Here is a 13,701-nt window from a genome sequence, read left to right on the forward strand (position 1 = left end):
AACTGCTTCAGCAAGGTCTGGAACCAGAAAAGCACAGATTTACAACTAAATTTTTAAAAAAATCCAAAACAAAAATATCCCCACCAAACACAAAAGGCTGTTTTACCGTGGCCTAGAAAGTGACCTTGAGGAAGAAGAGGAAGCTCTCTGTACCTGCCAAGCTTTGAGCTGCTGCTGCAGCTGCAGCCCCCCTGAAGCCGCCCAGCCGGAGGCCACCTGCCCCCACAATGGGTGGCACCTCCTTCACCAGGAGGCACTGCCGGCTGTGCTGGCAGGCAGGTGCTGCCCAAATGTGGCCAGCAAGGTGGCACAGCAGTGCCCTTGGCAGAGCCGAGCTGAAGCACAGCAAGCCTGGGAGTGACAGGAGACCAGGCAAAGGACGAGGATTTACAACTTTCCGCAAAGCCAGGCCAAGAGCAAGGGGTGCAATATTTTACACTCCAAACAGGCACTATGGAGCCTTTTGGATTGTGAGCAACACTATACTTGGACAGACACAAAGGATTCCCTGAGAATGCAGATCCCTCTTCCAGAGGGGAAAGCAACTTGGCAGTCTGTGACCTCAAAAGGCATGTGGGCTCTGGAGGCAGCAGCTCAGCCAGAACTGATCAACAAATACTGATTTACTGATGCGAGAGGAGCAAAACCACAGGGCAGCACAGAAAGGTTGCTGGAGCCCATCACTCGGGCCACGAAGAAAGTTGATAAATGGCAGTGAGCTCTGTGAGGGGTCAGGGAACAAATAAAGCTCAGGTAATGAGTTGGATAAAGCAGCCAGAGGTGCTTCAATGAGAAATAGCTGCATGGAGAATGAGCTGCCAGCTGCACAGCCCCAGGCACACCAGTCACTGGGGCAGGGCACTGGCGAGCAGACGGGCCAAAGGCACCAGACACCCGGTGGCAAGCAGAGCCAAGCACCTCACGGAGCTCCCTCCCCATGGAGCTGCCTGCCTTCACTGCTGCCTCCAGTCAGGAGACTCCAACAGCACCAAGGGCCTCAGTAGTGTGCCCCAGTCCTGCCACTGCCCCTGGGAAAGATTGGAGGGGAGAACCTGTGCCACAGCCACTTGTGTCTGCTGCTGCTGCTGCTGCAGGAGTTGCTGGAGGAGCTGCATCTGGTGGTGGGCAGAGAGGGGTGTTCCCAGGTCAGGCAGCTGGGCAGATGAAGGCAGCAGCATCTTGGGGGACGCTGTCAGGATATCTTCAGGGTGGAGGCAACTCTGCAAAACACCAGTGTTGAAGGTGTGATGCCCTGGCACTCGCCTCAGAGAGCCACCGGGCACACACAAGCTTTGGCACCGAGCAGCCGCCCAAAATACCCAGAAAAGAGGCAGCTGCATTCAAAGCTAATGTACACTTTGCTGAGGGTGCTTACAGCCTTTGAAAACAGTACTTTTTCAGTTTCAACAACAATCCAAATACTTTTGTAGAAAATTCCCGAAAAGCATGGGAATTTCCACTGTATCAAAAAAAGTCTTTTATTTTTGTGTTTTCGCAGTAAAAAGATCCCTATCAGGTCTGCCCCAAGCCCTTTCCATGTGGCTGCACATAGCTGAGCCTTGGCACAGCTCTCTCCAGGAGTGCCCTGGGCCCTAGCCAAAGGGCAGCTCTGCAGCGGCAGATGCCTTTGATCTGGGAGCTGGGGAATGCTGCACAGTCCCTCCTAAGCCCTCGGGCTCTCGGGACGCACATCAATCATGGGGCCGGGGCTGTGCCACCCCCTGCGAGCGGAGGGCAAGGGACCCCGGGCTCCGTGTGGCACCCACCTCCTTGGCCACGGCATCGAGGTCGGTGACGCCGCGGCTGAAGTCCAGGATGTCGGCTCCAGGCAGAGGCAGCTCCACGGCGTCGATGTCGGTCTCCTCGGCGGAGGTGGCTGCTCTCTCCACGCCAGAGAGGCGACAGGCTGCGGGACAGGGTCAGGGCAGGGCACGGCCTGCCTGCATCTGGAGCACCGCACTGCAACCACAGTGGGTGCCCACCACCCCCGTGCCACCCGCCCTCCAGCCCTGGTGGGAGGCAGGTACAGAGGGACACAGCTGCTCTTCCTGCCGTTGCTTGGCAGGAGGCTTGCAGCCAAAAACACCCCCAGCCCCAGCACACCAAACCCGGGCAACGGCAGCCAAAAGCCCTGATATGGGACAAACGGGCCACCAAGAACAGAAAACACAGATAAAGCTGAAGAAAGGTAAACAAGAGATTACAGGAAAGAAAAACAAAAAACAGATGCTCTGAATTCCCCAGGGGGCTGCGTATCGTGGCTGGGATATTGTGTGGAGGAAAACCAAACAATGACCGGTCCAGGGCAGCCCAGTGATTAGGTCATCAGGACAGCACTGGTCACAGAGGCAAGCAGGAAACCGCAGCCCAGCCCAGGCTGCTCCCGTTGGGATGTGGGGGATGCAGCCCACAGCATGGCATAGCAGGGCAGAGAATCCACACACAGACAGGCAGCAGGACCTGCCAGTGTCCCACCTGGCACTGGAAGGGTTTGACTAACGTCTCATAAAACTTTTGCCTCCCCTCCAGCACCGGCACCAAGGAGCAAGGCAGCTCCCTGGGACCCTGCACAGCTCAGGGTGATGGGGTTGGACCAGCAGCCCCCCAGCCAGGCATCCCTGCACCCTCTGCTCACAGGGCTGAGAAGGAGCAGGGTCTGCAGCCTGTAGCCCTGACAGGTTGATGGGAGACCACAAACACGGCTGTGTCCATTTTGGGAACTGCAGAGAGCTGGCCCCAGACCCAGCCATGCCTCAGGACATGAGGAAGGTCTGTGCTTGGGGCCTCTTGTGCAGAAGCATCGAGGGAATGTTTGCAGTGTGCGCAGCCAAGGACAGAGCAGAGCCCCAGGCGCTGCTCATGGGCTCTCAGCAAGGGGGATGTCTGAGAGGATCATGGCTAACACCCAGAGAAGGTTCCTTGCTGGGCAAGATCCCAGCTTGAGCCTGGAGCACAGAAAGCCAGATTGCTGTGCAAATCCATTGCCCAGAGGTATCAGCCATCAAGGGGCAATACGGGAAGACAGTGCCTCTGTGAACCACATCTGCCAGGCTCTGGGGGCCCCATGCCACCCCACAGCTCCACCTTTATGGAATACCTGGGACGTCCAGGTCATCTCCGTTCCTCTCACTGTCTGCGTCCTCCTGGCCATCAGCATTTTGCTGGGTGTGCTGCAGGCTCAGCTTGTGGCACACCTCAAACGCCTGCCCCACCGTCCGCACGATGCGCATGGCTTGGCTCTGCAGCGGGGGAGAGGGGAAAGGGAGAGGGAGAGGCACAGCTCTCAGAGGTCTCTGTGCTGCCACAGGGTCTCAGATCCCCAGGTGGCCTGGACCGGCAGCTCCAGTGCAGTGCCACGGGGTCCTGCCCCAGCTGCTGCACCCAGAGTACAACGGGACCAGATGTGCATCCCGGCATCTTTACCTTCTTCTTGGACTTAAAAACGTTGCACCTGAAAACATTGCTAGACCCGTCCCTGGCAATGTAGCTGAAGATCTTTAGGTCCTGGGAGTCATGAGATACATAGAATATCCTGCAAGGACAGAATGGATGGGAGGATATAAGCATACACATTACCCACATGCACAGGTGACTGCCAAGGCCACAACCAACGCTTCCCATGGCACGGGGTGCTGGCAGATGCCCAACCTCTGCAGCACATCCCTGCTAAAGCCCATCAGAAATTCTTTTGGCAGTGGTTTTACCTCAGCTGGGAAAATTTGCCTGCTGATTCAGCAGCAGCAAACATTTTGCAAAGACAGCACGAGACTTCTCTACTCAGCCCCCAGGGACAGTATCAGCGGCCCAGGAGACCTCCAGGGATGCAGAAGAGCAAACCCCATTCCTGGCCTACTCACAGAGCTGAGTGGTGGCACCTGGCGGCCCAGGTGCCTGCCACCCCCTCCCCAGCATGGCTGGGGGCCTCTCTCGCTCCAATTTGGCCTCCCTGGGACAGACACACCCTGCTTTTGGCTTTTGGGAACAAGATGGAGGAGAGCTGGGAACTTTGGAAGCACCATGAGCTGCCCTCCACAGGATGGTGGCAGCTCTCCAGTGCCCAGCACAGTGCTGGTGTGGTGTGGGTAAGGGGCACGGCAGAGCCACACAAGCCTCTGTCCCCTCGCCCAACAGCTTTACCTGTAGATGGGATCATGCATGACGAGCATTTTGTTCTCATCCCAGGCCCATTCTTTCTTCTGCAATGAAAGAAGCTGAGAATGAGTACGTCAGATGCTGTCCTTGAGAACAAGGACAGGGCAGAGAGGCAGTCCGGGAACATACTTGAGAAGCTCTTGTCACAGCTCTGCTGCTGCTGCTCCCCTGCAACCCTTTGCCAAGGGTGGGGTCCTATTGGGACCAGCCACATCCCACAGCACCTCCCACAGGGCCCCCAAGCCCTTCTGCACCACACCAGGACTGGCTCAGCCACCCTGCAGGAACATGACTCACACGAGGCTGACCCCAGCCCATCCCTCCCTCCATCTCCCAGCCCGCCAGAGTTCCCCAGAAATTCAAGGATGCTGCAGGTCCCTGCACCAGGAGGGGAGGGGTTCTGCTGCTGAGACACTGCTGGCCCCAGGGACCAGTGCTGCCTACCTTCTTCTTTTTCTTCAGAATGACCTTCACGCCGTCCACCGACACGATGAGATTCACTTTCTTCTTCTTGATATTCTTGGCTTTAAACTCATACTGCAGGAGATGGAAGAAAACACCTGAAGTAGCCTTCCTGTGTCAGGACAGCCCCAGGGAGGGATGAAGAGGCTCCAACAGGAAGGGGTAAGAGGGACAGTGACAGGTTTTCCTGATCCCACATCAACCTGTACATCCATGCTAGGACAGGATAAGGGGTCTTTTTGCCCTGCAGTGTCCCTGTGCCCAGCATCTGGAGGAGCACACACTGAAGCAATCCAACCCCTGGAAGCAGATAATGCTTTGCTCAGTTCAGGATGCTGCTGGGAATGTTAGTTTATATTTCAAAGGCACTTGCTCTACCCCTCTGAAGGGCTGTGCCCCCTCAGAGAGGGACCACCACACCCCCAGGGGATCTGCAGCCTGGCTGCGCTTGCCCCGCTGGCTCGTGGCCATTGCTGGGCTCTGGAAAGTGAAATGGCATTTTGAGTTGGGTATTTTTGGGCTCAGTATAAAACTGAAGATGATTGCTGAGGATTTTGTGAACACCTCTAGGGTTCACAAAATCCAATCCCCCTCCCCCGTTACATCTCCAGGGCAGACGGGATAATGCAATTACCCACTTCAATTCGAAGTCACTGGACAGGAAAAAAACCCAATGGGAACTTCCAAGGTGACAAAACAAAAAGCTCTGTTCTGGCCTGGGGAGAGAACGAGATTCCCCCCAAATGCACCCACTTTGGCATTTAGAGTGTTACAAGCGGGGAGAAGGCCGGCAGAGGAGTAGGCTAAACAAGCCATTTGGGCTGATCCTGCCGTGGGACTTTTGAGAAGTCCCATAACTGGTTTGCCACAGGTGCAGCCACATCAGGCGCCCGATATGCTGGTCCCACTTGCAGGGAGCTGTGCGCAGCCATAGGGACAGACCGTCCGTGCCCAGAAAAAGCCCTGCCTCCTGCCCCTCGGCTGCCCGAGGCAGAGGGATTAGCTTTATCCTCTCATTCCTTCAGCAGTGTCTCTGCAGAGGGAGCGGCGCCCTGCCCCGGCCTGCGCCAGCATCGCTGTGACATTTCCAGCACCGCGTGATGCATTAGCTCTGGCAGCCAGAGCCAGCCGGCAGGAAAAGCTGCTGGCCCTGACCTGTGATCAGATGATAAAAGGCCTGAAAGTGCAATTCCTCAAAGCCATTTTAAAGTGGCCAAAGAGGATGGGAGATTCAGAAGGCTTGGAAAACAGTGCTGGGAACGCAGCTCCGCTCTCTCCTGAGCACTGACCAGGCAAACCCACCCACACTGGGGCTGAAGCCATGGTGATGGGCTGGAGAAAGCAGAGCTCAGGCTCCCACCGTGGCTTTGGTCAGCCTCAAAGCCCCCAGCACACTCCCCTGCTTGCACGGCTTATTCCTCATGGAGAAGGGTCTCACCAAAGAACACACCGATGCGGACTTCCAAGCGCCATCCCCATCATTACCAGCAGAGACAAAACGGCATTCAAGACCCCCTTCTTTGTGTCTTGTCAGGACACTAGACCAGTGCTTGGTACCTAACACTAAAGAAATGTCTTGATTTAGCCCTGAAAAGGTGAGCTTTGGCCTGACTACCTTGGAGTAATTAACCCAGTCTTTTCTGAGGCTCTGCATGTGATTTTCCAGGAGCTGCAGGCTGATCTGGAAGCTCTCTGCAGCATCCAGGGTGACTGCATGGCACCTCGGGTGCTGGTGTCTGATTTATTGATCCTAATAATCACTGATTATACACATCCAGTTGCATTTTGGAGCTCCTGGTGCTGTGGGGTTTCTACTCTGGGCTATCCCAAGTGCTAACTGATGTGGGCTTGGAAGAGAGAAAAATATCTCAGGGTAAGACAGACTATTTTTAGCCTGTTTTTTGAGTGAGTAACAGCCCCAGGACAGCAATGCAGACAGGCCAGGAAGTTTCAGCAAAGATGCTCCGGAGCTCTGGCACATTTCTGGGACAGAATCATGCAGAGCTCCTTGGAGAGCCTTCCACAATCCCTGGCTGCAGGCAAGGGATTCTGCCTGGGCGCACCCTAAGCCTAGCACTGGGCAGTGCTGTGGGAAGAGCTGCTGAGCCTCTGCCATGCTGAAGCCAAAGCCCCCTTGTGCTGATGGGTCATGGCAAAACTCCAGCAAAATCCATTGGAAGCAAAGAAGTAAAATTCTCAGGACAGAGCAGACAGATTTGTTGAGCCCTTCCATAAATCCAGGCCTTTATCCTGACACCAACTGGAGAGCCAAGCTCCTTTGCAAGCCTGAGCCATGTGCTTAGAGAGCTGCTGCCCATCCCAGCCCATCCAGAGCTCATTAGAGGCATCAGCCCAGCGGCTCCCTGCGCCTCCCTTGCTCCAGCCAGCAGAACGCTGATGAACTCCTGCCCACTGGGGCTCCGATGAAACACTAACCATCCTTCAGTAACAAATCAGCAAGGAAGAGCATTCAATCGGACAGCAATTCAGCCAAGCTGCCTCTCACATCCCGGGGCTGTGCAGGGAAAGCACGCAGGGTCCCACGGGCCAGGAGATGCCATTGTTGATTTTGAGGGGCTTCCTAATTTGGTCTAAGGAAGTGTCAGCTTTGTGCAGCTCCTCTGAGTGAGATCTGAGCCACAGAGACTGCAAGGGGTGAAACCAAAACCCTTTACTTAACAGGGCCATGGAAGAACATTGTACAACTGATCAGGACCTCCCTGGCTTGGAATTGCTCTTGACAACTTTTCCCCAGCACAGAGATCTGCTGTGCCTGCCCATGTTTGTTAACATTCCTCCTTCTACTGCGAAACAAAGAGAGAAAGCTTAAGAGGGTTGCAAAGCATTAGGATTTTAGCTGCTCCTGCTGCTGGCAGAAGGGCAGAGGTGATGATGGCAGGGCTGGAAATGCCACCAAAGGGACTCTGAGATGGTCTGGACACCCACAGCCACTGCTGCTGCACCCAAAACAAGCAGGCACTGGCTGACCCACAGGAAAAGGAAACCCAAGTTTCCACTGCCACCCAATCCTTGCTGGGATGCATTCCCAAAGATGTGCAATAGGAACATCTCTGTATTTGGGTGCAGGGAGCTGAGTGGCAGCAACTCACCCCACACTTGCTGGGCACTGCACTGGGATTTGGTGACTGCCTCTGGAGAAAAAACCCATATTTCATGCGTTATAAGCTCAGCTACCCATGGTTCTATCTCGGAAAGCTGAATCCTAGCCTACAGCTTAATAAAGATCTGATACAGAAATAATTATCCAGCTTGAAATCAAGAAAGGAAAGAGGATTTGCACAGCATTCCCATGATCCCCTTTGGTTTCACACCATGCAGGGTTTCACTGTACTACTTACAACCAATTAAATGCCGTAACAGAAGAGCTTTCTCAGCCTTCAACCCAAGCATTTTGCCCATCTTGGGTATGTTTCTGTACCTTTAAGTATCTGCAAGCTTGGGTTAATTGTATTAATTCTTGCTTATAACAATGTGGCAATGCCACAAGAAAAGAGAAGAATTAATTTCAGGAAAATGAACAGAAAATGGGAAAGGAAACAACAAAATCATCTGTTCCTGGACTTGCACAGCTCCACAGTTGGTCTCCCACTGAAGCCCTATGAGCTGCATTAAAATTTTTCAGCAAAGACTGAAAATGGACATCTGAGATATTTCAGTTAAAAAGCCCCGCATCTATTTGAGAAGAAAAGCAAAGGTGGTCTCAGTAATGCAAAAGAAGTACAAGATCACTCATAAAATCCAACCAACTAAGTGAATAAAGATTATCCCTTAATTTTACCCTGCCCACAAAAAAACATATTCATCTTTTCAAATGGAAGAAACATCTACTTCATCAGAGCATGGGAGCCTTCCCATCGACCTTGGGTTAGTGGGAGTCTATTTCCAACATCTGTCTTTTGTGCAGAGTTCAGAATTTAAATAACTTTGGAAAGAAAGGAAGCCAGCTGGTGTACGCATCATTGCGCAACACATTCCTACTGGCAGAGTATTAAAATTGCCCTTTCTGGAGAACTGAGTAACATATGTTGCTTAATAGAGAGCGCATGTAACCTTGTCAGCTTGGAGTAAAATTATGTATGAATCCAAGAGCGACGAGTATGTGTGAAAAGCAGGGAAAACTCAGCATCCCTAGAAAGATGCTACCCATCCCTATCGAGCTGTTTCCACACAGAAGTGTGAGAAAACTTGTAACCACGCGCAGCACACAAGGTCAGGCAGATCAGGCACTGAGGAGGAGAGATGATGTCTTTCTAGATCCATCACCCCCTCACGTTCACAAGCATCCAAAAAATGTGAACCTGAATAAAAATGCCCTCATTTCATTCCGGCCCGTCTAAAGTGCCTCAGGTACGATTTAAGTCTGCCCACTAGCACTGCCTGCAAGTTAGGGAAGGTACCAGGAATGCTTTATGGTCACATTGTGTCAGCAGAATACAAATAAACAGAATATTTTTAAAAGGAAGTTGCTCTAAGTGCATCGAGCTGCCCCCATCCCCCCTCTATCCCCCTCCTTACAAACAGAAAAAAAAAAAAAGGGGAGAAAGGTTACAGGCGTGTATCTTGTATTGGGGAAAGAGCAGTGTTCTGAGAATTCAATTAACAGGGAAAAAGCAATTCCCACAAAACTCACCGCTGCTCTGCTAGCTTGGGAGGCAGGAGGTGAAAACCTGCCATACGAGAAAGCACAGAGGTTGATGCAATTTTTGCATGAAAGCTGCATTTCTGTGTGTTTATGCAGCAAGGACATGGAACTGTGAGCAAAGCCCGGTTTCCCCCGAGGCAGCCGTGCTGAACGCAGAGGGCTGGCTGGGCAGGACCTGCTGGAGCACCCTCAGCTCTGAGCTGCCCTACCCCTGCCTGTGCCCCCCAGCTCCCCGGGCACCTCCTCCTGCAGCTGGCTGGCACGGCAGCTCGTAAAATACCTCATAAAATACCTCCCCGGTTAGACTTTAACCCCGGGTCAGCCCGGGCTAATGACAGACGTGCCAGACCAGCGCCGGCTCTCCCAGCACTCGGGGGGAGGAGCAGGGCTGTGCTCCTGATGAAGAATTAACTTATTATAAAATGACAGCCGGGATCGAGTTCAATGAGCACAGGCTCCACGGCGCCAGGAATTAACGAATGGAGGGGGAGAGGCACATACCTAACAATTCCTGCTTCTGAAAACATGGGGAACGACAGCAAACCTCAGAACTGTTCAGGAGCTTCCCGGCGGGGAGCCTGAGAAACCTTGCTGGGGTCCGAATAGCTGCAATTGGGAGGAATGGCAAACACAGCTCCGTACGGGGCACGAGGATTTCGCTTTCCTGACCCACACACGGAAACGGCACCAGCCACAGTGCCCCGGGATGGTTCAGCCCTGTGGGCTGTGCGGGAATGGGAACCCGCGAGGGAAAGGCACTTCTTTTCCTGGCCAGGGGTGCCGAGTCACCCTGGCGTTGGGCAGGGAAAACCTGAGGAGCAGGAAGGCAGCGCTGGCTTCCCCCAAGCCCTTGGTGGGGTAACCAACATCCAGAGCTTGGTGCCGGGGTCCTGCCAAAGCACCAGGAGCAGACTGCAGCCAGAACACCTTCCTTCTTCTTTCTGATTAACTGGAGGAGAAGTGTACCTTTCAGCCTGAAAGAAAAGAGCACTGGAGAGAAGGGAATGGTTTTATATACAGCTTTGGGTTTTAAAAGTAGCATACAGATATAATCTGGCCAGAAGCAGCCTTGCCGGTCAGAAGAGCTGGCAACCATCCGAGCTGTGACAATGTGCGGTGTCCAGCAGCCAGCTGGGCAGGGAGCAGAGGCAGCACTGCCTCTCCCCAGAGCCCGGGGTCAGAAGGTAAGGCAGCAAAGGGCCGGAGTCCTGCCAGGGGCTCCCCAGCCATGGAGCATCCATCACTCCCTGCTGCTGCTGCAGCCTGCTGCCCCCGAAACAGCAAGGCACCTGCCAGCCTGCCCTGGCCCACGGCTCCTCCAGCCCCGCTGGGGCAGCAGCAGCAGCAGCAGGTGTCAGGGGATGAAAGGGCTGGAAAGCAGGGCACCTCCCAGGAGGGCAGACAGATTCATCCAAAAGGCATTTCTGATCTGAACAAGGCTTCAGAGTATCTGACAGTCCACTATTCTGGGCTACACTTGATGCCCTCAGGGGACTCCGGCTTGCTGAAGGGGAGCACACTGAAATACCTGCTTAGCCTACTAATGTGATCAGCAATAAATGGACTTTTTCAGAACACTGCTTTAAGCCTTCCTACCAAAGCGCTGTGCTGGTGGCTGTGTCTTAGGACTCCCATACCCTTCACTGGGGGATCCCATTGCACCCCAATTCCTCTGTGCATCTGTAAATCAGGCCATGGCTGTGCCCATGCTCCACACATGAGCAGGGCACCTGCCATGGGATGCCGGCAGCACCTCCCTGCTCCCTCCAGGAGCTGGGATATGGAAAGACAAGAAAAGCGGGGAAATTTGGGGATCTCCTCAGTGTGGTCATTTTGCTTGGGCTCCCTGCTCCTGCCACCAAATCTGAGGACAAAACCAGCCAGTGGCACTCACACTTGCAGCAGGGATGGGTCCCATTGTGGGGCACAGAAGCACGCAGATATTTGGGGCCAGGATGAAGGTTCTTACCCGTTGCAGCGGCAAGACTGCCAGCATGGCATGGCCAAACATGCTGGACACTTCTGCTCTCCTGATAGTTTGGGTTTAAACTATTCCTCAGGATTAAATCACCCCTGTCCTCCTGCCTACACCCCATTGCTAGTGGTTTTGGCACGAGCTGGACTTAAATTTAAGGCCACAGTAATTTGGAAGAGAGGAGGAATAATGAAGTATTGGATGCTTGTTCTTGGGCTTAACTATGCTTTTTAAAACCCTCCCACAGCTCCTTGGAGTTTGGATTTGCACATATGGGAAATGCAGCTCTGAGGTACATGTGTTTGTCTGAAATAGATATGATTTTGGTTTGCACTGACAAGGTCAATGCCTATTTTCCCATCCAACTTCAGGTTTAATTTCGGTAACTGTCTGTGATGGTTGTGCGTATCGATGGGTATAAATGGGAATCAGGCTAAAAATACCCGTGTTGTGAGAGCAGCAGAGCAAAGTTAAGGTTGCTGCTTCAAAACCACCCCAGGATTGCAGCATACCCATCTATCACACAAAATATGTTTTCCAATAACATCCAATACTTCACAATAAATGCCTTCTGCTCGGTTTGCTATTTCCTCCCGGAGAGCTGCCTCCATCCGCTTCCTCCAGCCTCCCCTCACTACCTCCGAGTTTCACAAGTTGAGGTGGCAAACTGGGACACACTCACGAGCCATCTGCAGGAGATGCAGCTTCACAGGAAGCTCAGAGAAATCAGAACTGGTAAGAATTAAATCAGTATCAGTCACAGAGTTAAATGGAGAAAGTTAACAGGCAACAACTTCTGCTAACCCTTTCTTTGGAAGGCTTCCATTTGCATGATGATTTACCTCCCTTACAAGAAATCCTCAGGCGTTCCACACCTGTGTGGGTTTTTTTTTTAAACACCTTAAAGTCAGAGGTTCAAAGGAGGCCTGAGGCACACGAGCAGCTTGCTGTGTGCCACAGAAGCCCATGGGGGATGCAGCAGCAGCAGCAGCACACTTCCCAGCTACATCCCTCAGTTCCACCAGCAGCTCACCAAAGCCACTGGGGTCCCGGTGCAAGCATCACTGTTCACTCCATGGCGGCTTGATTAATACCAAGCTTATGAACAAAAGCTGGGGACTCCAGCCCAGCCATGTAATTTCTCCTCCAGCCTGGGCACGTTCAGTGACAGCTCCAAGTGGGAGCAGAGCTTATGGGCTGGGAAAAGCAGCACCTCTCAGCCAGGCACGAAGGTCAGTGGAGACCCTGCTATCCCCCAGCCTTGAAAACATCTCCAAACTCCTTTCAGAAATCCGAGGAAGCGATAACAGCACGGGCTGGACCCACGTGGGAGGTGGCAAAGCTCCCCCCCGCCTTCACATGCTGCCGCCATCTCTGGTGACCACAGCGGGGTGAGAATTAACCGGTGTGTGGGTGTGTGTGGGACACTGGTCAAACTGGTTGTAAAAATAACAGCCGGGCTTTGAGCTGCTTCCTGCAGTTCAGGAAAACAAGGACGGGCTCTGTGTGCATCTGCGGGCACCGCTCTCACACTGCTTTTCACGGCCCGGGAGGGAGAGCACGAGAAATGAGCTGTACACGTTTTAATATTTACCACCTGTTGCTAGAATAAGCAGAAGTGCATTCCTTGGAAAGCCCACATCTGACTGGAATTCGTGGTATTTTTAATTAGACATGCATTGGTTTGACCTATGCAGGCAGAGGCAGCACAAGCTGTTTGGTGCAACCACTCTTGGAAGAAGGTAAGGAACTACAAGAGCCTGGAAATGGCTTCTGTTCTTCCAGCCCAGAGTGGGTTTGAGCCCACGTGCTAAAACAAGCTTGGCTTAAAGAGCAGTGCTGCCATTTGCATTTGTTCCCTCTCTGGCACCAGCTAACCCCAGTGCCTTGGGGGACCCCAGGACTGAGCAGTACAGGCAACGTCCAGCCCAGCACTTTCCTCCATCTGAGAAGGAAAACAAAATTCCTGTGTTCAAAATCACCTTTCTCCCACAAATGCATCCTTCCAAAGACGGGCCCTGCCTCAAGGCAGCTGAGGAAATCCCTGCCCACATGGATGGGTCGAAGGCAGGGCCGATACTGCAGAGGAGCACAGAGTCACCCCGAATCCACCCTGAGGGCAGGTGACAAAACAAGGGGCACCCTAAGAAGATCTCCACACAGCACTTCAGAAGGGTGTCAGCTCAGGAAGCGAGCCAAATCGCAGCGCGGTGATATTTATGCCCCAAGTTGTGAAACACAGGATTTATTTTGGTATTTTTTTTACTGCTCACCACAAAGCTGCTCTCCCACTGTTGCATAAAAAGCTTGAGTAAGACCAGTCGAGAAGGCAAATGAGAATAGCCAGGCAGAGACACGCCAAGGAAGGCAGGCTGGGAATAATGTAACTAAATCAGCAATTGTGAAATTCAGACAATTAATAAAGAATGAATGAGCGGCAGCATTAAAC

The 13,701-nt window shown here is 53.1% G+C and overlaps 1 protein-coding gene across 3 annotated transcripts in view; it reads right to left on the reverse strand.

Moving 5' to 3' along the window:
- NOS1AP (nitric oxide synthase 1 adaptor protein) overlaps positions 1 to 13,701 on the reverse strand; it is a 38,080-nt gene that overhangs the window by 4,573 nt on the left and 19,806 nt on the right. For 2 of the 3 annotated variants that reach the window (XM_066191994.1, XM_066191993.1), the window contains exons 3-8: positions 4,597 to 4,689; positions 4,138 to 4,211; positions 3,424 to 3,532; positions 3,098 to 3,239; positions 1,767 to 1,906; positions 1,053 to 1,220 (exon numbers count right to left, since the gene is read on the reverse strand). In XM_066191994.1, the coding sequence (XP_066048091.1) occupies positions 1,053 to 1,220; positions 1,767 to 1,906; positions 3,098 to 3,239; positions 3,424 to 3,532; positions 4,138 to 4,211; positions 4,597 to 4,689 (726 nt within the window). The remainder of the gene's footprint in view (positions 1 to 1,052; positions 1,221 to 1,766; positions 1,907 to 3,097; positions 3,240 to 3,423; positions 3,533 to 4,137; positions 4,212 to 4,596; positions 4,690 to 13,701) is intronic. The other variant, XM_066191995.1, reaches the window with a different exon arrangement.

This window comes from Chamaea fasciata, unplaced genomic scaffold, assembly GCF_029207755.1.
Source record: "Chamaea fasciata isolate MVZ Bird 193981 ecotype frontalis unplaced genomic scaffold, bChaFas1.0.hap1 SCAF_10, whole genome shotgun sequence".
Taxonomy (NCBI): Eukaryota; Metazoa; Chordata; class Aves; order Passeriformes; family Sylviidae; genus Chamaea; species Chamaea fasciata.